The sequence below is a fragment of the Callorhinus ursinus genome, unplaced genomic scaffold (assembly GCF_003265705.2).
Source record: "Callorhinus ursinus isolate GAN/ISIS: 27379988/994484 unplaced genomic scaffold, GSC_fseal_2.0 scaffold30, whole genome shotgun sequence".
NCBI lineage: Eukaryota > Metazoa > Chordata > Mammalia > Carnivora > Otariidae > Callorhinus > Callorhinus ursinus.
This window is the reverse complement of record NW_027397092.1, coordinates 18,539,618-18,566,334: the sequence shown is the minus strand read 5'-3', so window position 1 is coordinate 18,566,334 and position 26,717 is coordinate 18,539,618. Positions and strand designations below refer to the sequence as shown.

General features: G+C 39.1%; 1 protein-coding gene across 4 annotated transcripts in view; it reads right to left on the bottom strand.

Moving 5' to 3' along the window:
• SEC24A (SEC24 homolog A, COPII coat complex component) overlaps nt 1-26,717 on the bottom strand; it is a 68,633-nt gene that overhangs the window by 36,440 nt on the left and 5,476 nt on the right. For 3 of the 4 annotated variants that reach the window (XR_012374155.1, XR_012374156.1, XM_025860869.2), the window contains exons 2-5: nt 7,541-8,032; nt 2,944-3,114; nt 920-997; nt 175-329 (exon numbers count right to left, since the gene is read on the bottom strand). Coding sequence is in view for 2 of the 4 variants with exons in the window: in XM_025860869.2 (XP_025716654.1) it covers nt 175-329; nt 920-997; nt 2,944-3,114; nt 7,541-8,032 (896 nt within the window). In the remaining 2 variants the exon portion in view is untranslated. The remainder of the gene's footprint in view (nt 1-174; nt 330-919; nt 998-2,943; nt 3,115-7,540; nt 8,033-26,717) is intronic. The other variant, XM_073878513.1, reaches the window with a different exon arrangement.

Here is a 26,717-nt window from a genome sequence, read left to right as displayed (position 1 = left end):
TCTAGATTTCCTGGTCAATTTTTTTTGGTTCTGGGGATATATAATAAAACGAGTCTTATGAAATATTCATTATTTTAATTGGTTAAAAGTATTCATTACACCTTCCTAAAACTTTTATGTCTACACAGTTTAAATCAAAAGATGGAAAATTGGTTAAAAAAAAAAAAAGTTTACCTGAGTAAAGCCCTGTGGCCCACTTGAGTAATTCAAGGAAGAGGGTGGCATTCCAGTTGTACTAGGTGGTGCTGTGTTCTGATAACCAGGTGGTAAGGAGGGATATGAATACCCAACACTCATAGTGGGATTCTTGTTAGCATGCTGTGGTGTTGCTAGAAACAAGGTAACTTTTAAGTTCTATTTTATATTCCAGAATACTTTAAATAAACATATACATCCATTGAATTATAACGCTAAAATCCCTTGGGTAATTTAATACTTTCATTTATCAAATTTGCAACGTAAGACAAACACTACTAACAAAGAGCAATGATTAAAATCTAGTTAATGTAGACTATAACCAAAAACACATAAAAATAAGCTTGTATGAACAAAAATAAGCTTGTATGGTTAATTTACTTTTGTGTCATTTACTAAACTTTATATTCAGACTAAAATTCTAATTCAAAACGTCAATGAAAGCATATTAATGTTCAACTGGTTAAATACACTTAAATAGATTTAATTCATAAAAATACTCTATAAGCCAGAACATAATAATAAAGCCCATGATCCCAATTAAAGGAAAAAAAAAAACTAACAAAAAATCTAAAGGTATGGAGATAAAAAATGCTACCATGAGTTATTGCTGTGTGACAATATTATGAAGTTTTCTTCACTGTTTCCTATAACGAACACATACTAAAACAAAACACACACACACACACACACACACACACAAAAAACTTTCATAGCATCTCACCCAAGAAGCCACCGCCTTCAATTTCATCATAACTATTGTGAACCACATTAGATCCATTATTGGTATTTGATGTAATACCTAAAAAAGAAGTTTATCACAATATAAACTAGAACAATTATTACAATTTCTGAAAGATTTGAGCGCTAATGTCTAAAATTTAAGATAACTTTCCAAATACTTTAACCCACAGCCCAGGTAAAATGTCAAATGTTGAAATAAAAATTTCAAATAATGCATGTTTTTAAATATACAAAATATACAACAGTTTTAAATAATTTTACAAACTTCTAAAACAGATAATCCTTTGTGCAGTTTATAAAATTACATACTATCTGAAAGATTTCAGCAGTTGAGAGCAGCATTAAAAACCTCTAAAGAACAGTACACATTGAAAAAAAAGTCATCTAAATCAGTACTATTTAAAGAGAAAATAAATTATGAGGATAAAAACACTTTTTTTTTCAAAACAAGGAAAAGAGTGGAATCTAGAATTAATTTGAAGGTGATATAAGTTAACAGAATGATTGCTTTATTCTAGGGAACAACTATTAAAATAAAATAAAAATCTTAACTTGTTTTCCCCCCAATTTAAAGATTTAAAGATAAATGCCAGGGACATCTGCTTATGAATTAAAATCTATTTCTAAGTACCTTTACTATTTATGAGCTCTAAGTCAGGTATAGAAGAAACTAAAATTAGTGAATAGCATCAACCTCTTAGCTTCTAAGTACCAAGGTGCTAACTTTAATAGTCATTTTAACACCAAATAGGTAAGTTTAATAGTTGATAAAATCAGTTAATTTCTTTCCAGTTCTCAAGACCACCATGACTTTAACCATGAGTTGATACAGAAAACCTTAATAAAACTGTTTTTATTTTATTTTTTTTAAGATTTTCTTTATTTGACAGAGAGAGAGACAGCAAGAAAGTAAACAAAAACACTGGGCATATTTTTAGTTGGTTAAAAATGCAAGTATTTATTGTAGCTTGATTTTCAAAGTTATAATGTGGCCAACAGTGGGACATTACCATTTTGTTACTCATTGTTAACACCATTCTTTTCAAAATATTCACGGGTCACTCTTTTCCCTACTTATGTAATACTAAAAAAGGGAAATGATAGAAGAAAAAACAAAAATAATATTGATTGTATTCAGTAGTAGGATATGGACAGCGGTTTTTCCCTCCTCTGTTTTCCTATTTCCACATTTTGCTGCATTTGCTGCATTTGCTGCATAACCCAGCATTAAGGTTATTGCTAAAATCAATTTCCTACTTGACAAAATATAGTGTTGAAACTAATAAACTTATATTTTAAAGTTGTATCTGAAGACAATGCTTTAAAACATTTTACTGTTTAGGGGTGCCTAGGTGGCTCGGTCGTTAAGTGTCTGCCTTCGGCTCAGGTCATGAGCCCCGCATCAGGTTCCCCGCTCAGCAGGAAGCCTGCTTCTCCCTTTCCCACTCCCCATGCTGTGTTCCCTCTCTCGCTCTCTCTCTGTCAAATAAATAAAATCTTAAAATATATATATATATATTGTTTATATACAACTTCAAAATGTTTGCATAGTTTACTTTTTATTTAGGCTGATAAATATTTGTTAATATTTACAATAATAGCAGAAAACAAAATACTGCTTCCATGGAAAAGAGCCAATGTATTAAAAGGACAGTTCTAACACAGAACAAAAGGACAGTTCTAAAGCAGAAATTCTCCTCTCACCTTCCTCTGCCAAAAGGCACCTAACTTTAGAGCCATGATGGTTAAAATCTGCCCAGCAACAAAAAAAGATAACAGCAGTAGTTCCCCAATGCTAGGCCCAATACAGGGTATTAGAATTCTAAGGAGCTTTTTTTAAACTCTGAATTCCTGAAGGCCTTAACTGGATGAATTCCTGAAGGCCTTAACTGGAACAACTAAATTTCTGGAAAAAATATTATCTGAATGCAAAGAATTCAAATAATATTCATCCTTCCACCCTGAGTCAAAACTTTAGATTTGACTTGGTTTTGCCTTGCTTACCTTCTTGGTTGACAGCTGAATTATATGAGGGCTGGGGCACAGCTCTATGTGATGATTTCTGAGGCGTGAGTGCCCTCACTGGAGGTGGTCCTCCAGTTGGAGGGGGCCCAATAGGAGCTCCTGGTTGGAAAGTGGTAGGCAGAGGTGGGTTCACTAAGGGGGGTGCAGAACCTATAGAAATATCAGTTTTTCACAAGTCACTTAAGAACTAAGAAAAAGGACAAAACAGCCTTTTACCAAATATGAGTAACTTCCAAATTTACATTTTAATTAAAATCACTAACAAATTACCAGAAATATGTTACCTGCTCAGGTTTATGACTTTTTCATTTATATGCATGCTTTACACATTTACAATCTATTTTACATGCTTCTTGTCAATTATTAAAGCAGCATCAAATCACTTATAGGGTAGATACAATGCCCTGGTTATTGATTCATTTTTATTAACTGGTCACAGAGGTTCAACAAGGTCATGTCAAATATTCCAACAGAAATTAACATGCATAAAATGTTATTAATGTCCTATTAATGTAGTCCATTCAATTAACATTAATTAGGTTGACAGCTTTCTAAAGTTACAAACTAGGGGCTCCTGGGTGGCTCAGTCAGTTGAGTGACTGACTCTTGATTTCAGCTTGGGTCATAATCTCAGGGTCTTGGAATCAGGCCCCACGTGGGGGGTCTACAATGAGCTTTGGAGCCTGCTTAAGGTTCTCTCTCTCCCTCTTCCTCTGTCCCTCTCCCCTGCTCACAATTATTAATCTCACAAAAATTAATCAAAAAAAAAAAGGAAGGAAGGAAGGAAAGAAGGAAAAGAACACTCCCTAGGCTTAAAAATCAGGAAATGATACAAAGTTAATGTATATACTTTATAAAACACTGATATCTGAGAAGTTTAACACTACACATCAAACCAAACTAAGAATGACACAGTATTTATACTTCTATCTACCAGTATCTCGCTGCCTTGGTTTCACCCGTTTTCTATCAGGACAGTAAGTGCTGATGAGTGTAAAAACATTATGTTACTGGGGAAATTCCTCTCTGTGATATCAAAAGTTCCAAAACCCACACCACCTGCTCATTCAAGTCAACAACATGTTCCCACCTTCTCATTTGTCAAAGAGAAGGAACAAAGTCTACAAAGTAGATAAAATACTACTGATAAGAATGTGATTTAATTTTTCATTCCAGGACTTTTCTTAATCCTCTGAATTTTTAAGTGAAACATAATAAATGAATTTTATTTATATTCTACCTGTATTTGTAAAACCTTGTGATTTTTAAAAGTAAGGGGATAAAGATACCAAGATATGAAAATTTTCAATGTTTTTTCAATACTGTTCAATTCTCCAGGGTCAAAATGAAAAATGATCGTTATTACTGAACCTTACAGTTCCCAACAAGACAAATCAGTGCCCTACTGACAACTGAAGACAAAGATTACTACCATATAACTCCCTTATCAAGGAAGCACTGACACATATCCACGGCAATACAGACAAGTCAAAAGTACAAAAGGACAAGGTACACTACCAACTCAGCATGAGCAAGAATGTATGATACATCTGGCCACAAAGGTGTAACAACCTAATGTTTAACAAAATACAAGTGAGCTTATAGAGATTTTTCACAGGTTTAAGAAAAAAAAATTTGAAACCACAACATGCTACATTTCATAGACATTTTTTCAAGCTGAATAATTTTTTTTCCTTTTTAAGTAGGCTACAAACCCAGTGTGAAGCCTAACAGAGCTTGAACTCATGACCGTGAGATCAAGACCTAAGCTCAGACCAAGTCAGACGCTTAACCAACTGAGCCACCGAGGCACCCCTCAAGTTGCATAATTCTTATTTGTAACATTAATAGCTAGAGTTTTAGAACTTGCCCTTCAGATCCCTAAAGCTAATGTAAGGATGTTAAAAGATTGCTTATTAGGAAAAAAAAAAAGATCGGGAGCCTGGGTGGCTCAGTCGGTCAAGAGTCTGCCTTTGGCTCAGGTCCTGATCCCAGGGTCCTGAGATTGAGCCCCAGCATCTGGCTCTCGGATCAGCGGGGAGTCTGCTTTTCCCTCCGACGCCCTCCCCCACTGCTCATGCTTCCATGTTCTCTCTCTCTCTCTGAAATAAACAAAATCTTAAAAAAAAAAAAAGGAAAAAAGTAAGAGACATTTAATATGTGGACTCGAGACTTAGTTTAACATAGATACAGTTTTGAGATCAGATAATCAGGCACCAACTACCAATGAAGTGTTAAAAAATGAGAAATTTTTTTTAGAAGTATCTAAGAAAAAAGCAGGGTAGTCACATATTTATTTAAGGTTCATTTTCTTAGGTTTATGTATCTTTCTTCCCCCTTCTTTTATATAAGAAACTTCCTAAGTTTTGTCACTCGCTTATGTCTCTTTCACCACATCTGTGGTGTAGCCCTGTACCTGAGGGCTTGTGACAGCCAAAAACATTTCAGATTATTGATGATGTGCTTTTTAATGAGAAGCTATACCTACTCTTAAGTAGTTTTTAAATAGTAGCTTTTCCCAAACTATTTTCTTGTGGCTGTGGGCAAAGTATTCAAGCCTCATTTCTTATCTGTAAAAGAAACTGCTGTGAAGATTAAATAACATACCACATATAAAAGTTCGGCAAAGTGCTGGAAAATAAAAACATTCAGTAAATGTTACCTATAATTATCAATAATGAGATGAAAATTCATTAATTTCAAGTGATTGATGCTCACTCATGGTGCCGAATGAATAAGAATAAAAGTAACCAGATGGATTTCAGTTTGAACAATTGCAGTTCAGAAGATTTCTACAAAGAAACCAATTTTCTAGAAGCAACTATAACCTTTACAGGCCAAAATGCCAGATGTATTCACTGGAGCCAGTCACTGATCAGAGGCTAAGAAAAATAGTTTCAGCAGTTGAAATATATGCAGTACACAGGAATACAGATACAAGGTAATTATTGATACTACTATTTCATTTGAGTTTTTACTAGTTCATTTCCTTGAGGATGTTGGCACAACAGAATCAACATGCAGATCTCAATACAGAATTTTAAATGCTTTTCAAAGTAACACTATTAATTTTGTTAATTGTACAAAATACCAATTTTAAGAGCTAAATAGGAACAGTGAAATGGTTAAATGAACTTACTTGTGAACCAGATACAACCAAACTTTGATATACAAACTGATGTACAAAATCCACACAATCCCAATCAAAATCCCAGGTCCCTTCTTTGCAAAAACTGACAAGCTAATCCTAAAATTTTATGGAAATGCCAAGGGACCCAGAACAGCCACAACAAACTTGAAAAAGAAAAACAAAGTTGAAGGGGCACCTGGGTGGCTTAGTCTGTTAAGCATCTGACTTCAGCTCAGGTCATGATCTCAGGGTCCTGGGATGAGCCCTGCAATGGGGATCCCTGCTCAGTGGGGAGTCTGCTTCTCACTCTCCCACTGCCCCTCCCCCTGCTCATGCTCTCTCTCTCTCTCTCTCTCAAATAAATAAAATCTTCAAAAAAAAAAAAAGTTGGAGGAGTCATACTTCCCAAATTCAAGGCTTACTACAAACCTACAGTAATCAAGTTGTTTGGTACTGGTATAAAGATAGTTATAGATCAATAGAAAAGAATTCAGAGTCCCGAAATAAACCCTTACATTTATGATCAATTGATTTTCAATAAAGGGTGCCAACACCATTCAATAAAAGAAAGAACAGTCTTTCCATCAAATAGTCCTGGAACAAATGTATACCCACATGCACAAGAATGAAGTTTAACCCCGGGCGCCTGGGTGGCTCAGTCGTTAAGCGTCTGCCTTCGGCTCAGGTCATGATCCCAGGGTCCTGGGATCGAGTCCCACATCGGGCTCCCCGCTCAGCGGGAAGCCTGCTTCTCCCTCTCCCACTCCCCCTGCTGTGTTCCTGCTCTCACTGTCTCTCTCTGTCAAATAAATAAATAAAATCTTAAAAAAAAAAAAAAAGAATGAAGTTTAACCCCTACCTCACACTATACACAAAAATTAATTCCAAATTGATCAAAGACCTAAATAGGAGAGCTAAAACTATAAAACTCCTACAAGAAAAAATAAATATAAATCTCTGCCCACTGCTTTCTGACTGAGGTTCTGCTAATAACACTCCTCACTACAAAAGTTATTGTCTGCTCTGACCTGCCCCTCCAGGATCCTACAGTTTCTGGGGACCAAAACAGTCTAAGCCGTAACAAAAAGATAACCAAGCCTCAGATCAAGACCAAAAAAAGAGACCATAGGGATTGAGCTTAAGATGGAACCCAGTTAATAAAAGTAATGGCAAGTCCTTAAGGAAGTGGTTCTGCATGCATACCTAATTCCCTGAAATATCATGGGTGACTCAAAGAAACATAGAGGATACCTTCAAAGGTAAGAAGCAAACCCATGATTTTAAGTTAACTCAAGGTTAGAGAAGTAATTTATTTAAAGATTAACAATGATTTAGAAAACCAATAGTCCTCCATTTGGTTTTAAGTCTTGAAATATTAATTACAACATCTAAACAGGCAAAATTTTCCCATTTCTACATAGCAAGCACTCCTATTATGAACTCTACCTGATTTTATGAAGTTGTTTTGAAGTGAAGGATCTCCAGAAGAAACATATTGATGACTTGTCAAATTTGTATTCCCAGATACAGCTGGTTGGGATGATGCACGAGGACAATGGTTTGTCTGTGATCCTGTGGATGGATAGTTATACTGCCAATTCAAAGGTGGTTGTACAATGGCTCCAGGAAGAAAGCTACCAGAAGGCATTGGTGTAGCAGCTGGGTTCTGAGAAGTAGGTAGTGGCATTCGGGGAACAGGACCACTGTGAAGTGAAGGTGTCACTGGATTAGAAGCCACAGGTGGTCTATAAGGAGTCTGCCCAGGTCCCTGATAAATACTTAACGGAGAAACATTCTGAGAACCACCATAGTTAGACTGTCCAGAGACTGGATTCAATGTCTTTGCTGGTATTAGATGAGGGTAGGATCCTGGAAGCTGAGAATTATATCCTTCGTTCACTGACACTTGTGAAGACATCAGTGCATTTTGGACAGGACCTTCCAATAAGAGGAGGAAAAATTAGTCTTCCAACCAAAGTAATAAAAATACTTTAAGAAATACAGTAAAACATATGGTACTCTTAAAATTAAACAATAAAAAGACAAATGACCCAATTTAAAAATGAACAAAAGATTCATTCAAATATATTTCCAAAGAGATATACAAATGGCCAATAAGCACATGCAAAAACACTCAACATTATTAGTCATTAGAGAAATACAAATCAAAACCACAGTGAGGTGGCACTCACACCAAGTAGGATGACTAAAATGTAAAAGTCAATAAACATTTTAGTGTTAACAAGAATGTGGATGGGGCAACTGGGTGGCTCAGTCGGTTGGGCGTCTGCCTTCAGCTCAGGTCATGATCTTGGGGTCCCAGGATAGAGCCCCATGTCGGGCTCCCGGCTCAGTCGGGAGTCTGCTTCTCCCTCTCCCTCTGCCCCTCCCGCCCCCCACTTGGGCTCTCTCTCTAATAAATAGGTAAAATCTTTAAAAAAAAAAAAAAAAGAATGTGGAGAAACTGGAACCCTCACACATTGCTAATAAAAGTGTAAAATGGTGCAACTACAGTGGAAAACAGTTTGGCAGTTCCTCAAAGTATTAAACATAGTTATCATAAAATTCAGTAATTCCACTCTTACCCTGCATAAAAAGTCGTGCACAAATGTTCATAATATCATTATTCGTAATTGCCAAAAATTACAAACAACTGAAATGTCCATCAACTGATGAACAGAGATAAACAAAAGGGTATATCTATATAATGGGATATTATTTGGTCATAAAAAGGAATGAAATATTGACGACATTTTACAACATAGATAAACCTTGAAAACATTATGCTGAGTGAAAGATGCTGGTCACAAAAGAGCATACACTGTATGATTCATTTATATGAAACATCCAGAACAGCAAAATCTACAAACACAGAGGTAGATCTGTGGTTGCAGGGGCTGGGACGAGGAGGGAATGGGGAGTAACTGCCAATGGGAATAGGGTTTCTTTTGGAAATTATAAAAATATTATAAAATTTATAGTAGTGATGGTTGCAAAACTCTGTGAATACACTAAAAATCACTGAATTGTACATTTTAAAGCTGTTATTAAAAAAAAATCCCTAGAACTACCACTTCTACTCAGGAATATACTATTATTTCTGTTGCTAAAATTAGACAATAAAAGGAAATAGATACTTTTTTTAAAGATTTTATTTGAGAGAGAGCAAGCGCAAGCACAAGCAGGCGGAGAGGGGTAGAGGGAGAAGGAGAAGCAGACTCGCTACTTAGCAGGGAGCCCCATGTGGGGCTCAAGCCAGGACCCAGGACCTTGAGATCATGACCTGAGCCAAAGGCAAATGCTTAACAGACTGAGCCAGGCAGACGACCCAAGATAAATATTTTTTAAAAAGATAGCACTCCGGGGGCGCCTGGGTGGCTCAGTTGAAGCATCTGCCTTCGGCTCAGGTCATGATCCCAGGGTCCTGGGATGGAGCCCTGCATCGGGCTCCCTGCTCCACAGGAAGCCTGCTTCTACCTCTCCCACTCCCCTGCTTGTGTTCCCTCTCTCGCTCCCTGTCAAAGAAATAAATAAAATCTTAAAAAAAAAAAAAAAAAAAGATAGCACTCAGGGGCACCTGGGTGGCTCAGTTGGTAGAGTGTGCAACTATTTTTTTTTAAAGATTTTATTTATTTATTTGAGAGAGAGAGAGAATGAGTGACAGAGCACGAGAGGGAAGAGGGTCAGAGGGAGAAGCAGACTCCCTGCTGAGCAGGGAGCCCAATGCGGGACTTGATCCCAGGACTCCAGGATCATGACCTGAGCCAAAGGCAGTCGCTTAACCAACTGAGCCACCCAGGCACCCTATTTTTTTTTTTTAAAGATTTTATTTATTTATTTACCTGAGAGAGAGAGAGAGAGAGAGAAAGAGAGAGGGAGAACAAGGAAGAGCTGACAGAGAAGGACAGATTCCATACTGAGCTTGGAGCTGTACTTGAGCCCGATCTCATGACCCTGAGATCATGACCTGAGCAGAAATCAGAGTTGGACGCTTAACTGACTAAGCCACCCAGGCGCCCCAGCACCTCTTTAAATATTTATGTATAATGAAGACCCTTGAGTTTAATAAATGCGTATGGTAAAGTCACTGTCAACTGACATCAGTTATTCCATTTAATGGCCAAAGACCTTCATAAACAAGCTATTCAATTTCCTACTCCTTTTCCTCTCTGCTCAGCTCCAGTCCCACCCACCTGAATGTTTCTTCTACAAGCTTAAATATGCTCCTACCATAGGGTTCTACACTTTTATTCTGCCAAGAATGCTCTTCCCCCAGATATTCTCACTCAATGTCTTTACTCAGGTCTCTCTTCGAATAATCTCAAAGAAGCACTACCTTAACACTGTAATTCAAATACCACCTCTTTCATTCTCTTCACCTCTGACCCTACTTTATTTTTCTTTCTAGTGTTAAAATGACACTACGTGGGATGCTTAGGTGGCTCAGTTGTTAAGCGTCTGCCTTCAGCTCAGGTCTTGATCTCAGGGTCCTGGGATGAGTCCTGCATCAGCAGGGAGCCTGCTTTTCCCTCTCCCACTCCCCCTGCTTGTGTTTCCTCTCTCACCATGACCCTGAGGTCAAGGGACCCATGACTTCAGGGTCATGAGAATGAGCGGGCTCTACACTCAGGGCCTGCTTAAGATTCTCTCTCTCTCCTTCTGCCCCTCCCCTTGCTCGCACTCTAAATAAATTAATAAATAAAAGCTAAATAAATAAGCTAAAAAGCAAAGTAGTCCCTTTCCTGAAAAATTTAGCCCTAAAGACATGGAGGTGGGGAGGAGGTATAAAGCATCCACACCAGAGGGAACCTGGGATAGAATGAGAAGGCAGCACCAGCAATGGAAGAATGGTTACACACAGGAGAACCGATCAAATAAATACATACAGGATGAGTGAGAAGCAAGATCTCTCACTCTCTGAGAAGGGAGTCACAGACATGGAAAGGGGAAAACTAGAATGAACCTAGTGATGGTGGGTCTGCATTGGAAGTTACAACTGAAATTCATGGATTTCAATATATATAGATAGGTAGTTTCCCTAATTCTGTCTGCTGAGACAAGTAGCAGAGACATTCCAATAGCTCCGATCACATCTAGTACAATATCTTGGTTTCTAAATATTTTTCTCTCCACTAAAAGGAATCATGGATGATCTCTGAGCTTAGAAAGTACAAGATGAGCCTGCAATATCCTATTGTGCCAGAAGTCAAAGAAGTGCCCAGGGACGATAATACAAGAAAACAGAGAAGACAGCTTAAAGGGCTCCCAAAAGCCAAATCTGAGATAACATAAATGCAAAATAAATAGTAATAATAGTGGATTATAATTCACTGAATAAACAGTCCATACCAGGGTGCCTGGGTGGCTCAGTTGGTTAAGCGACTGCCTTAGGCTCAGGTCATGATCCTGGAGTCCCGGGATCAAGTCCCACATCGGGCTCCCTGCTCAGCAGGGAGTCTGCTTCTCCCTCTGACTCTCTTCCCTCTCATGCTCTCTATCTCTCAAATAAATAAATAAAATATTAAAAAAAACCCAGTCCATACCAATATAAATAAATGAATAAATTAAAAGTCTAACAAGGAATGAAATATTTATATAATCTCTATCAGTGATTTTTTTTTTTTGAAAGTAGGCTCCATGCCCAGCGTGGAGACCAACACAGGGCTCAAATTCACAACCCTGAGATCAAGACCTGAGCTGAGAGATGCCTGGGTGGCTCAGCTAGTTAGGTGTCTGCCTTAGGCTCAGGTCATGATCCCAGGATCCTGGAATCGACTCCCACATCAGGCTCCTTGCTCGGTGTGGAGCCTGCTTCTCCCTCTGCCTGCTGCTCCCCCTGCTGTGCTCTCTCTCTCTCTCTCTGATGAACAAATAAATAGGGGCGCCTGGGTGGCTCAGTTGTTAAGCATCTGCCTTCAGCTCGGGTCATGATCCCAGGATCCTGGGATCGAGCCCCACATCGGGCTCCCTGCTCGGCAGGAAGCCTGCTTCTCCTTCTCCCACTCCCCCTGCTTGTGTTCCCTCTCTCACTGTGTCTCTGTCAAATAAATAAAGTCTTTAAAAAAATAAAATAATAAAATAAAAAATAAAAATTAAAAATTAAAAAAAGACCTGAGCTGAGATCAAGAGTCAGACGCCTGGGGCGCCTGGGTGGCTGAGTTGGTTAAATGTCTACCTTCAGCTCAGGTCATGATCCCAGGGTCCTGGGATCGAGCCCCACATCGGACTCCCTGGTCAGTGAGAAGTCTGCTTGTCCCTCTCCCTACATCTACCCCACTTGTGCTCTCTTTCTCAAATAAATAAATAAAATTAAAAAAAAAAAAAGTCAGATGCTTAACTGACTGAGCCACCCAAATGCCTCTAAATAGTCTCAAAGTAAATCTCCACATAATACTTAACTAATTACAAAATGAAGAAGAGCACCTTCACTATGGAGAAGCTTGACAGACACCACCTTAATCAAGTGATCAAAGTGAACATCAATAATGAGAAAAAATGAAATCGTGTACCACATGATAGGATGCAATGAGAATACATCATCTCTACTTTAATACTCCTGCTACAGTGCATAATCTGAATCTAATCATGATGAAATAGCAGACAAACCTAAACTGAGTGACATTCTACAAAATAACTGGTTTGTAATTTTCGAAAGCATCTGGGTCATGAAAAGTCAATGAAAGACTGAGGAACTGTTCCAAATTGAAGAGCACTAATGAGGCACAACAATTAAATGCTAAATGTGATTCTGGATGGATTCTTTGGCTAGAAAGCGTTTTACTGGGACAACTGGTGAAACTTGAATGGGGTCTGAGGATTAATAACAATGTATTAATGTTAATTTCCTAATTGTGATAGTTCTGTTATGGTTATTTAGGAAAACTTTATTATATGTAGGAAATATTTTACTAAAATATCTGGAAGTGATGGGACACCAGGCCAGCAACTTACTCCCAAACGGTTCAGGAAAAAAAGTTTATTGTAACCTTGTCTATGAATTTACTGTTCCAAAATAAAATGTTTAAAGCAACATTAAGTAGTTAGTTATATTGTGGAGATTACAAAAAGCACACACCTCCTCAATAAATGAGAAAGGCTAGTAAGAACTTAGTGGCTTAGGGTAAAATTTCCAATGACAGCATCTTACCCAGACTCAAAGTGTGGTATATCAAAGAACTTAAAAACAAAACAAGTAAAATTTACTTGTTTTTCTGGAAAGCTGTTGTAATAATGTTAACAACACTGATGCCCAAGGTGAATGTGAAAAACCATAATTTCAAACCTACTAGAATGACTGTATCTAATCAAAGACTGACAACAACAAGGGTTGACAAAGGTGTAGAGAAATTGGAAACTCTAATACATTGCTAGTGGGGATGTAAAATGCTGCAGTCACTTTGAAAAAGCTTAACCGTTTCTCAAAATATTAAACATTGATGGGGTGCCTGGGTGGCACAGTGGCTTGAGCATCCAACTCTTGGCTTCTGCTCAGGTCATGATCTCAGGATGGTGAGACGGAGTCCTGCGTCTCGCTCCACGCTCACCATGGTCGGCTTGGGTTTCTCTCTCCCTCACCCTCTGCCCCTCCACCCACCTCAAGTGCACTAAGGTAAATACATAAATCTTTAAAAAAAAAAGAAATTAAATAGAGATACCTTATAATCCATCAATTCCACTCTGAAGTTTATACACAAGAAAACTGAAAACACATGTCTGTACAGAAACTTGCACATGAAAATTCACAGCATGATTCATGATAGCCAAAAAGTGGAAACAACCCAAATGTCTATCAACTCATTAATGGATAAACAAAATGGCATGTATCCACACAATGGAATATTATTTGGTCATAAAAGAAATGAAATAACTGATACATGCTACATGGATGAACCTTGAAGATAATACGTTAAAGAATCCATCACAAAAGAACACATAGTGTATGATTCCATTTATATGAAATGTCCAATACAGGCATATCTATGGAGATAGAAAGTAGATTAGTGGTTGCCTAGTGTAGGGGCAAATACCATGCTGATGATTTCAAATTAAAGCTACTTAAAAAACAGCCTGCACAAGGACACTCAGGACCTCTTCTGTCCCCCTGAAAGCAGAAAATAAATCTCCCATGTGAAAGGTACCCTCCCTGTACCAGGGGGTCAAAAGACATCCTATCACCAGAGAAAGGGAATTTAGAGCCAAGAAGCCTTTATAAACAAACCTTGTTATTTTTTATTAATTTACTACCCCAGCCCAAATTCCATTTAGAATTCCTTGCTAATTGAAGCTCTCAAAGTTAAGTTTTGTCTGGTCAATTTCTCACAGATTTACTGTCTGTCTAAAAAGTATAAAAGTACCTGCCTTGGGGCACCTGGGTGGCTCAGTCGTTAAGCGTCTGCCTTCAGCTCCCGTCATGATCCCAGGGTCCTGGGATCAAGCCCCGCATTGGGCTCCCTGCTCGGCAGGAAGCCTGCTTCTCCCTCTCCCACTCCCTCTGCTTGTGTACCCTCTCTCTCTGTCTCTCTCTCAAATAAATAAAATCTAAAAAAAAAAAAGTACCTGCCTTGGTCATTTCTTTAAGTCTCAATTTCATTATTGGGCCTCCCTGCATACGCAATTAAACTTTGCTTTTTTCTATTAATCTGTGTCACGTAAATTTAATTCTTAGTCCAGAGAGAGAAAAATTTCTACCTCCTCCTCACAGGGACAAATGGCTAGTGACTGCTAATGGGTTCAGGGTTGGGGGGGGGATGAAAATGTTTTAAAATCGATTGTGGGGGCTCCTGGGTGGTTCAGGCGGTTAGGCATCCCATTCTTTTTTATTTATTTGACATACCGAGAGACAACAAGCAGGGGGAGTGACAAGCAGAGGGAGAGGGAGAAGAAGGCTCCAGCTGAGCAAGGAGCCCCATGCGGGGCTAGATCCCAGGACCCTGAGATCATGACCTGAGCTGAAGGCAGCGGCTTAACCAACTAACCAACTAAGCCACCAGGCGCCCCCAGGTGTCGAACTCTTGATCTCAGCTCAGGTCTTGATCTGAGGGTTTTGAGTTCAAACCTGCCGTTGGACTCCACAATAGGCACCAGGCGGGGAGCTTACTTAAAAATAAATCAAATCAAGTCAAATAGGGTGTGATGATGAATATATTGAAAACTACTGACTTGTATACTTTAAAATGGGTGAATTGTAGAGTGTGTGAATTATATCTTAATAATCCTGTTTTTTTAAATGATCTTTTTTATTTGTCAGAGAGAGTGAGCAAGAGAGAGTAAGCACAAGCAGGGGGAGTGGCAGGCAGAGAAGCAGGCTCCCTGCTGAGCAAGGAGCCGGATGTGGTGACTCGATCCCAGGACCCTGGGATCATGACCTGAACCAAAGGCAGACACTTCACTGACTGAGCCACCCAGGCATCCCTCAATAAACCTGTTTTTAAAAATGGCTTTAAACAAGAAAAAAAAAAAGGTAGACACATTCCAGATGTTTATCAACGAATGAATAAATAACGTGATGTAGTCATGAAGTATTTTTGGCAATAAAGTACTGATGCATGCTACATCATAGATGAACCTTTAAAATATTATGCTAAGAGCAAGGCAAAAATATTAATTAAAAATAAAATTTAAATAAAATTTAAAAATAAATAAAAAGAGAAAGCAGTCAAAAAGACCATATACTATATGATTCCACCAATAAGAAATGTCCAAAGTAGGCAAATCTATAAAGATACAAAGTAGGGGGGCACCTGGGTGGCTCAGTTGGTTAAGCGACTGCCTTCGGCTCAGGTCATGATCCTGGAGTTCGGGGATCGAGTCCCGCATCGGGCTCCCTGCTCAGCAGGGAGTCTGCTTCTCCCTCTGACCCTCCCCCCTCTCATGTGTGCTCTCTCTCTCTCATTCTCACTCTCTCAAATGAATAAATAAATAAATAAAATCTTTAAAAAAAAAAGATACAAAGTAGGTAAGTAGCTGTTTACTGCTAGTGGATACAGGGATGGGGGACAGGGACTCACTGCTAATGGGGTTGGGATTTCTTCTAGGGGTGATAAAAATGTTCTAAAACTAACTGTGGCAATGGTGGCACAACTTTGTGAATATACTAAACAATACTCAATTGTAAACTTTAAATGGGTAAATTGTATGATAGATTAATTATACCCAAAAATCTGTTTTTAAAAATAGGAAATAATTTATACAATTCATGTAATAGTTACCTCTGGTTGAGAGAAAGGAGATATGACAAGAGACATAATGGTTTCAGAGGTACCAGTTACACTCTGTTAAACTAGTGGTGAGCACACAGGAGTTCATTTTATTATTTCTCTTTAAACTGTACATATGCAGGGCACCCGGCTGGCTTAGTCAGTAGAACATGTGACTCCTGGATCTCGGGGTCGTGAGTATGAGCCCCACATTGGGTGTAGAGATTACTTTAAAAATAAATAAGCTGTACATGTGTTTTATATAAATTTTATGTGTTTCACAATAAACATTTAAAATAAAAAAGTACAGGGGCGCCTGGGTGGCTCAGTCGTTAAGTGTCTGCCTTCAGCTCAGGTCATGATCCCAGGGTCCTGGGATCGAGCCCCACATTGGGCTCCCTGCTCAGCAGAAAGCCTGCTTCTCCCTCACCCACTCCCCCTGCTTGTGTTCCCTCTCTCGCTGTGTCTCTCTCTCTCAAATAAATAAATTTAAAAATAAAATAAAATTGGGGCGCCTGGGTGGCTCAGTTGTTAAGCGTCTGCCTTCAGCTCAGGTCATGATCCCGGGGTCCTGGGATTGAGCCCCGCATCAGGCTCCCTGCTCGGTGGGGAGCCTGCTTCTCCCTCTCCCACTCCCCCTGCTTGTGTTCCCTCTCTCGCTGTAGTCCCTCTACGTCAAATAAATAAAGAAAATCTTTTTAAAAAATAAAATAAAATAAAAAAGTATATTAAAGAGTTTATTTTTTTTATTTTTATATTTTATTTATTTGACAGAGATAGAGAACAAACACAAGTAGGCAGAGCGTCAGGCAGAGTGAGAGGGAGAAGGAGGCTCCCTGCTGAGGAAGGAGCCTGACATGGGGCTCAATCCCAGCACCCTGGGATCATGACCTGAGCCGAAGGCAGCTGCTTAAGTGACTGAGCCACCCAGGCGCCCCCATTAAAGAGTTTAAATAAAATGATTTCATAAGTACAAAAGTAGAAAATTAATGTTTCTAATATATAGTATTTAATTTTTCCTCACATATATCTTTTAAATACAAAGTTTAAAGATCCACATGTTAGTAAAATAGAACACTGCATACTACACATCTCTAAAATTTCATACTTTCAAGTAGCTGGAAAGAAATGGAGAAGAGAAAATCTTTTCACTGGGAAATGGAGAAATGACTTGGGGGGGTCACTTTATATTTAAGCATATATAGTATTTCATCCCACAGGACACCAAAATATCATCTTAACTTCTTTGGGCACAAAACAAAATTTGTCTCCCCCACAGAGTCTGACACCATTCTGGCTCAAATATTTGATTTGGTTCCTTCTTACTTAACTGCCAAATTTAAAAATTAGGGTATTACAGGTCAAAAAATAAGAAACTGCCACAATCATACATATCTTTTCAAAACAAGAAAATAAAACAAAAATACTGGGACCAGAGGAACAGTTAAATAAATCCATTCAGTTCTGGCTCTTACCAAGTGCACTGTCTCCACTGAGAACATTTTGGGTTAATTTCTGGACCTTTCTATTTTCATTTAGGGTTTGTTTTTTTTTTTAACTGATCCCTATCTAAAGACACCGAAAAAAGCAATCCATTTATAAATGTTTATATGCCAGGGTAATCCAATGGAAAAGTATTTAAAGTATTCAAACTGTGACCTTTAGACGTAGAATTATTTTAAGATAAGTAAAAAAAAAAAAAACAAAAAAAAAAACTGGCCAGAGGAGAAAGTCCACACTATTCAATGGCACCACCAATGAGAAGTCACCACTGGGAATGCTAAATATACATGGAAAGCAGCTAAACAGGGTGACTATCTGACAACATACACAGGTTTCAAAAGGTTTCACTTTTTCTAAATGTTATCCCCTCGATGTTCATATAACTCATTTATATAGCCATTTTGAATGCTTCTTGAACAACTCATGGGGTAAGGGAGGAGAGAAAAGCATAAATAAGGAACTCAAATTATCTCTGGCTGATATCCAAAATATCAAATCAGAGAGATATGTTCTGGGAAAGTAAGAATACTTTGCTTATGTATGCATGATTTATCAAACACTAATAGATGAATTTCTGAATGTGCATATTCCAAAGGACTCTCAAGATTCTGGTACCCTAAAAAACTTCAGGCCTAGAGCAGCTAAGCAACTTGTCCCAAAAAGCACCAGAAGTCAACATAATTCAGTCAATCCCTAGTCATTCTCTATATAGTCTACTATTCCCGAGTGTATATTCAATCTGAGATATGAAAACTATCGAAAGAAATGTTGTAACTCCTATACAATCACCTTCCTGATAGTACAAGGTCACTCCACAGGAAGTGTATATGGAAACAAGCATTACATAATAGTAACTAAGAGCACAGACTAGAACAACTATTCGAAATCAAATTCTGGCCTTGACTTTTAGGAACTGTCCTTGAGCAAGATATTTAACCTAGTTTCCTCATCTATAAAACAGGTATAGTAAAAGTACCTAAATTACAGCATTAATGTGTATGGTAGGGAGAAAAAAGACCCCCCAAATATGTCCATATCCTAATCCCTAAGACATGTAAATACATTAGGTTTCATGGCAAAAAAGTATTTAAGGTAGCAAATGGAATTTAAGGTTGCTAATCAAGTGACCTTGAGATAGGATGATTATTTTAGACTATTAGGGTGGGCCCAATGTAATCACAAAGGTGAAAGAGGGAGGAGGCAGGAGGCAGGGTCAGAATGATACTATGTGAGAAAGACTTGACGGGACATTTGTGGCTTTGAAGATGATAGGCGCCATGAGTCAAGGAACAAGGCTAGCCTCCAAAAGCTGGAAAAGGCAAAACATTCTTTGCTGGAGCTTCGGATAAGGAATGCAGCCCCGATGACCTATCTCAGACTTCTGACCTCCCCAACTTTTAAAAAATGACAATTTTGGGCACCTGGGTGGCTCAGTTGGTTGAGTGACTGCCTTCGGCTCAGGTCATGATCCTGGAGTCCCGGGATCGAGTCCCACATCGGGCTCCCCGCTCAGCGGGGGGTCTGCTTCTCCCTCTGACCCTCTTCCCTCTCATGCTGTCTCTCATTCTCTCTCCAATAAATAAATAAAATCTTTAAAAAAAATTTTTTTTAAAAATGACAATTTTGTGTTGTTTTAAGCTACCAAATTTGTGGTAATTTGGTACAGCAGCAATAAAAACTAGTAAATTTTAAGAATGAGATTTATAGGGGGGTGCCTGGGTGGCTCAGTCATTAAGCGTCTGCCTTCGGCTCAGGTCATGATCCCAGGGTCCTAGGATGATCCCCACATCAGGCTCCCTGCTCAGCAGGAAGCCTGCTTCTCCCTCTCCCACTCCCCCTGCTTGTGTTCCCTCTCTTGCTGTCAAATAAATAAATAAAATCTTAAAAAAAAAAAGGGGGCAATGAGATTTGTATGAAACACTTACAGTGATGTTTCTCATAGTACTCAATAAATGTTTGCTGTCTTCACCTAAGAAACATGTATTTGTGCCCTTAACACTGCAGCACTCACCTAAGTCTATTTATCAGTAAACCAAGTAATTTCAGCTGAACTAGTCTTTTTCTTTCTAGTCTTTCATTTAGTTAAAGACTAATCCTGTATTTAGCCTAAGTATTCTTTTTTTTTAATGATTTTATTTATTTATTTAATTGACAGAGAGAGAGAGACAGCACGAGAAGGAACACAAGGTTTCACTTTGTGTGAAGCAGGCAGCCCGATGCGAGGCTCGATCCCAGGACCCTGGGATCATGACCTGAGCCGAAGGCAGTCGCTTAACCAACTGAGCCACCCAGGCGCCCCTGTTCATTTTATTCCAAATGGATAAGAACATTCTATTCATTCCCTCATTGAAAGATGCATTTACTAAATATCATCAGAGGAAACAAAGGTAAGGTCCACTCCAACATTGCCCTCAAGTAGCTCACAGTCCAGATTGGAAGACAAAGAACCAGGCAGGACAACAGAGAGTGATATGACAGTGGCAACTCAGGGCACTATGAGAGCACCAAGAAAGTAACACTTAGGCTAAAGGGAAGGCAGAAAGGTAGCAAAGATGGTTTCCTGAGAAAGGGAAGTTCAACTAAGATCTTAAGAGATAATCGTAGTTAGTTCCAGGAAAGGAGTATCAAGACTGTTTCCAGAAAAGGGAGCAACATGTAAAACAGCCTGTGGTTATAAAAAGGTATTGTGAGAAAAGTTCAAAAAAGACAAAAGTCAAGTAACTGATCAAATGTCTGAAGTGCAACACAAGTTCAGAATTATTCGCTTAAAGAGTCTGGATTTCAGGGGCGCCTGGGTGGCTCTGTCGCTTCAGCATCCAACTCTTGATTCTGGCTTGGGTTGTGATCTCAAGGTCCTGGGATGGAGCCCTGAGTCCAGCTCCACGCTCAGCGCAGTCTCCTTGTTCCTCAACTTCTGCTCTTCCCCCTGACTGTGCGCTGGCAACTCTCTTTCTCTCTTTCGTTCTCTTTCTCTCTTTCTCTTTCTCTTTCTCTTTCTCTCTCTCTCTCTCTCTCTCTCTCTCTCTCATTAAAAAAAAGTCTGGATTTCATCCTAAAAACAATGGGAGGCTTGGAAAGGCTACCTGTGAGACATCTTAAATTTGCACATAAAAGAACCTCTTGGGGATTAGAGGAAAGACTAGAGACTGAAAGAAGTCTACAGCTGTAGTTCAGTCAAGAAACCACTGACTAAATAGCAGCAGTGGAAATAGAGATGTTTGAATCAATAAAAACATTTGTCAAAAATAAAAAAATTAAAACATTTATCAAAAGTTAATTCATAAGCATATTGTGGGTCATGTGGATAAAAACAGACATCTCACAGCCTAGTCTTATTACAAGATTTGAGGCACGCTTGTATTTTTATTTATGTTTTATAATAGGCTAAATGCAAAAAGGCCTTCAAGCCAGGTGCAGCCAAATGAAAGCCAAGCATCATCAAAATGCACAAAATAGGGGTACCTGGGTGACACAGTAGGTTAATCCAATTCTTGGTTTCTGCTCAGGTCATGATCTCAGGGTCCTGGGACTGAACCCCACATCACGCTCCATGCTCAGCACAAAGTCTGCTTAAGATTTTCTCTCCCTTTCGCTCTCCCCCTCCCCAACACGCACTCTCTCAAATAAATAATATTTTTTAAAAAATGCACAAAATAAGGGGGCACCTGGCTGGCTCTGTCAGTAGAGCATGTGACTTTTTAAAAAAATATATATTTTATTTATTTGAGAGAGAAAGTGAGTGTGCACACGTGAGTGGGGGGGAGGGGAAGAGGGAGAGGGACAATCAGACTCCCCGAGGAGACTCCCCAATGAGTAGGGAGCCCAACACGGGGCTCAATCCCAGGACCCTGAGATCATGACCTGAGCTGAAGTCAGACGCTTAAACTAACTGAGCATGTGACTCTTGATCTCAGGATCATGAGTTCAAGCCCCATGCTGGGCTTAGAGCTTATTTAAAATGATTTTAATATTTTTTATTTTGAAGTCATTAGTAAGTTAAGTAGCTCATCAAAATTATAGATTAGAAATTATAGTGGGTCCAGAACACACCACTGTGGCATACAAGTTATTTTGAGCACAGGGCATGAGTTCCTGAAATCTCTTACCTACCCAAAAGCAGAGCCTCCCAAAAGAATGCCAAAAAATTCAATTATCATAAATCTCCAGCCCAGGAACAACCAGAAATAACTGACTCCTATCACCTGAGATGAGAAGTCTCCACACCACACCTAAACATACATTGCCACAAACTTTCAAATCTCCCATCTATTCTATTAAGGGCCCGTTTATTTTTCCTAAAAATCATTTTGTTTTCCTATTAAGGGCCCGTTTATTTTTCCTAAAAATCATTTTGTTTTCCCTAAGTGCCCTTCTCTCTCTCCCCTTCCCCTATTAAGATGGTACCTAAGGGGTGCCTGGCAGCTCAGTCAGTTAAGTGTCTGCCTTCGGCTCAGGTCATGATCCCAGGGTCCTGGGACTGAGCCCCACATCGGCTCCCTGCTCAGCAAGGAACCCGCTTCTCCTGCTCCCCCTGCTTGTGCTCTCGCTCTCTGTCAAATAAATAAATAAAATCCTAAAAAAAAAAAAAAAAGATGGTACCCAAGTCCCAAATTCTATCTGCCTCTTGAGTCACGTTTTTTTAAACTCTTATACTACTTAAAAAAAATTATATCTTCTCTCTTACTGATCTGTCTCTTGCCAGTTTAATTCACAGGCCCCCAAACACCAAACTAAGTGTAGAAAAAGTTCTTCCCCAACAACTGAAAAGAAGTTTCATCTTTATTTTTTTCAATTTTTTAAAAGATTTTATTTATTTGAGAGAGAGAGAGTGAGAGAGAGAGGAAGAATGAGTGGGGATAGGGGCAGAGGGAGAGGAAGAAACAGACTCCCACTGAGTGCGGAGCTCGATGCAGGGCTCCATCCCAGGACCAGAGACCATGACCTGAGCCAAAGTCAGACGCTTTACCAACTGAGCCACCCAGGTACCCCCCATTTTTTAAGGAGGCTCCGTGAGCAGCGTGGAGCCCAACATGGGGCTCAAACTCACAGCCTTGAGATCAAGACCTGAGCTGAGATCGAGTCAGACGCTCAACCCACTGAGCCACCCAGGCAAACCTTGTCTTTAAAAAAAGAACAATGACCATGACAATCCCCCAAATGATGTTCCAACATGTTCAAAATTAAAACAATCCAATCAATTTTGGCTTCAGCCAAACATAATCCATCACATTATTTAATGTTTTAACTTTGAACTGTACTACTTTTATAGATGTTTTTATTTTAATCTGTTTGTTTTACATTGTACAGAAGCTATAAACAGATGAAGTTTATGCCTAGCTTTGTGTTTGCGTATACATTTTATAAAAATAATTTAACATTGGGGTTGCAAAGAAATATAACACCCATACATTACTTAAGTTTAAAAAACTGACTGAAGAGGGATGCCTGGGTGGCTCAGTCGTTGGGCGTCTGCCTTCGGCTCAGGTCATGATCCCGGGGTCCTGGGATCGAGCCCCACACATCGGGCTCCCAGCTCTGTGGCAGGCCTGCTTCTCCCTCTCTCACTCCCCCTGCTTGTGTTCCCTCTCTCGCTGTCTCTCTCTGTCAAGAAAAAAAAAGAAAAAAAAACCTGACTGAAGAAATACAACTGATGGGACTTGATATGGAACTGAATATGTGAATTCACGTGGAAGTGAATAGAGGAAGCAATCAGGGATAACTCCCCAGATTCTGACCTGAACAACTCAGTGGATAGCAGTGCCATTCACTGGATAGAAGGAGAAAGAATTGGGGAAGGCAGAGAATAGCAAAGGGAGGAGGGAATGAAGAATTATTTTAAACATACTTTCAGGTGCCACCAAGAAATCCAAGTACAGGTGTACAACAGAAAGACATTTATCTGCAGCCAAAGAGATGGGTTTCAGCTTATGATATAACTTTGGGAATCACTGGCATATGTACAACATTTGATACCATGGGGATTAATGATACCCAGGGAGTAAGTATAGAGTAAGAAAAGAAGAAACCCAGCCACAGAAATGATGTGAAAAACTATTTATTGCCTTTTTTTTTTTGAAGTTTTTTTTTTTTTTTTTTTTAGTACGATCTCTGTAGCCAATGTGGGGCTCGAACTCACAAGAGCCCATGCTCTACTGACCGAGCCCGCTAGGAAACCCTAAAGATTTTATTTTTAAGTAATCTCTACACCCAACATGGGGCTCAAACTCACAACCCTGAGACCAAGAGTCACATGCTGTACTGACAGAGCCAGCTAGGCACCCCTATTGTTATTACTTTTTTTTTTAAAGAAAGAAAGAAAAAGAAGAGAACCAGGTCAGAACCTGAGAAACACCAACATTTAAGAAAAAGAAGGGACACCTGGGTGGCTCAGTTAAGTGTCTGCCTTCAGCTCAGGTCATGATCCCAGGGTCCTAAGATCGAGTCCCTGCTCAGCAGGGAGCTTCCTTCTCCCTCTGCCTCTGCCCCTCCTCCCTGCTCATGCTCTCTCTCTCTCTCTGACAAATAAATAAATAAAATAAAATACAATAAAAAAAGAGAGAGAGAAGAAAAAAGGCAATCAAAAAAAGGTAGAAATATTGAGAATACTGCTGTTGAGAAATAGCAACCAAACCAGAAGGGTCTTAAACCGAAACAAGTAGTGGTAAAGGACATCAGAGGCTGCTTGAAAAATATGAGAAATGAAAAATTTTTTTTTATTTAATAACTAAAAAGTCATCTGTGGCCTTATTTAGGGCTGTTTTGGGGGATGTGTGGAAATAGAAACCAAATTTAGAGAGAGTAAAGAGGCAAAGAAGCAACCAAGAGATTAAAATAAAAGCAGATGGCGGCACCTGGGTGGTTCGGTAGGTTGAGAGTCTGACTTGATTTCAGCTCAGGTCTCAAGTCTTGGGATCATGAGATCAAGCCCTGCGACTGGCTCTGCACTCTGCTTCTCCCTCTCCCTCTGCTCCTCCCCCCTCCCCCTCTCTCTTTCTCAAAATAAATAAATAAAAATCTTTAAAATAAAAGTGGATGATAGCTACTCAATTACTCAAAGAGCAGCTTCAGAATCAAAGAGATACAGGTTCTACCTTTGTAAATTCCTATTCTATAGCACTCAATGGGATCCCAGAATCTCCATTTGTAAAACTGTCATATACTAGGGGTTCTCATGTACATCAGAAGAAACTACCAAGAAACCACTGATGTGTCAAAATGATTGATGTATGATGATATCTAGCATGCAAAAATTAAAAAATACTTCTGTATACCATCCCAATGAATAAAAAATAAATTTTAATTTTTTAAAAGATTTTATTTATTCATTTGAGAGAGAGAGAGACAGAGAGAGCACAAGCAGGGGGAGAGGGAGAGGGAGAAGCAGACTCCCCGCTGAGCTGGGACCCTGATGCCGGGCTTGATCCCAGGACCTGGAGATGATGACCTGAGCTGAAGGCAGACACTTAACCATCTAAGCCACCCAGGTGCCCCCAAAATAAATTTTAATTTTACAAGTTTCTTCAAGAAAGCCTACTGAACAGTCACAAAAGCATTAACTACCCCCTTCATGCAAATTTAACACTAAGGGGAAAAGATGTCGCCCAGAATGGTTTCCCCTAAAATTTCCAGCAAGAAAAAGACCTATGATCTTTGTATTCTTAAGCAATTCATTCATTAATCCATTCAGTAAATACATAATGAGCTACTATTTGCCAGGGACAGTTTACATTTCCCATCTATCATACATGAATCCAACTGAATAACCAATTTAAATTAATTCAAGGCTCTCCAGAGTATGGTTCTATTAATTATAGTGTCATACATGGAAGTATAAATAAAAGAGAAAAGTAACCAAGTATTCAAAAATATCACATTTGAGACAGCAGTATGTTCCTTAAACTTTGAAAAGTTCCTTCTTTTTGTGTATGTGCTTTTAAATACAACAGGTCTGAAGAATAAATTAACTACTGGGAAAAATTTTTTTTGATTCAGCACCTCACCCCACACATTAAATACATTCTGATCACCAAGAGAGTTGACCAAATGAAACTTTAAGTACAAAAAATGGATGCCACTGTATGAGTACAACTTGTGGGTCAGTCACTAAAAAATAACGGCTTTCAGAAAGCAATGCAAGAGAAAAACAAATGCAAGGAATCTTGGGGCAGGGGCAATTACAGGATCTGGAAGATGTTCATGAAATGTGATGTGGAAATAGCAAAGAAATTGACTAAATACTAAAAAAAGTGAGGGTCAGGTCATATATTAATTATAATCCAAAAGAGAATAAGCCAGGAGGCAGTTTTGAAAAATGTAAGCTTACTATAATTATTTGCATCCACCTACACAAAGAAACAAAAGAGAAGGTTCTGATCCTTGATTCAGGGTCTAATTCAAGGTGCTAGGTCCTGAGATTCAGAGATAACAACCAGATAAACTGAGTATCGGTGGTTAAGACTGCCTAGGTTTGAATCTAAGTTCCACAACTTATTAGCTGTGTGACCTTGAACTAGTTCCTTGTCCACTCATCACAGTTTCCTTATCAGTACTTAACAGCTCTTACCCCACAGTCTTGTTGTGAGGATTAAATGAGATGATGCATATAATGCAACCTAGCACTGAGCATGGAATATGTAAACAATAAATGTTAGTTCTTATGGTTACTATATCTGTCTTTCAGGAACTTCCAGTCTATCAGCAGAGACAAACAAGAAGCTCAACACCCTAAGTTCTCATAGACATACACAAAGAGTTTATGGAAGTCCAAAGTTAATGCCCCTACTGAAAACATTAAAAGACCACAACAGGGCGCCTGCGTGGCTCAGTCGTTAAGCGTCTGCCTTCGGCTCAGGTCATGATCCCAGGGTCCTGGGATCGAGCCCCACATCAGGCTCCCTGCTCCGCGGGAAGCCTGCTTCTCCCTC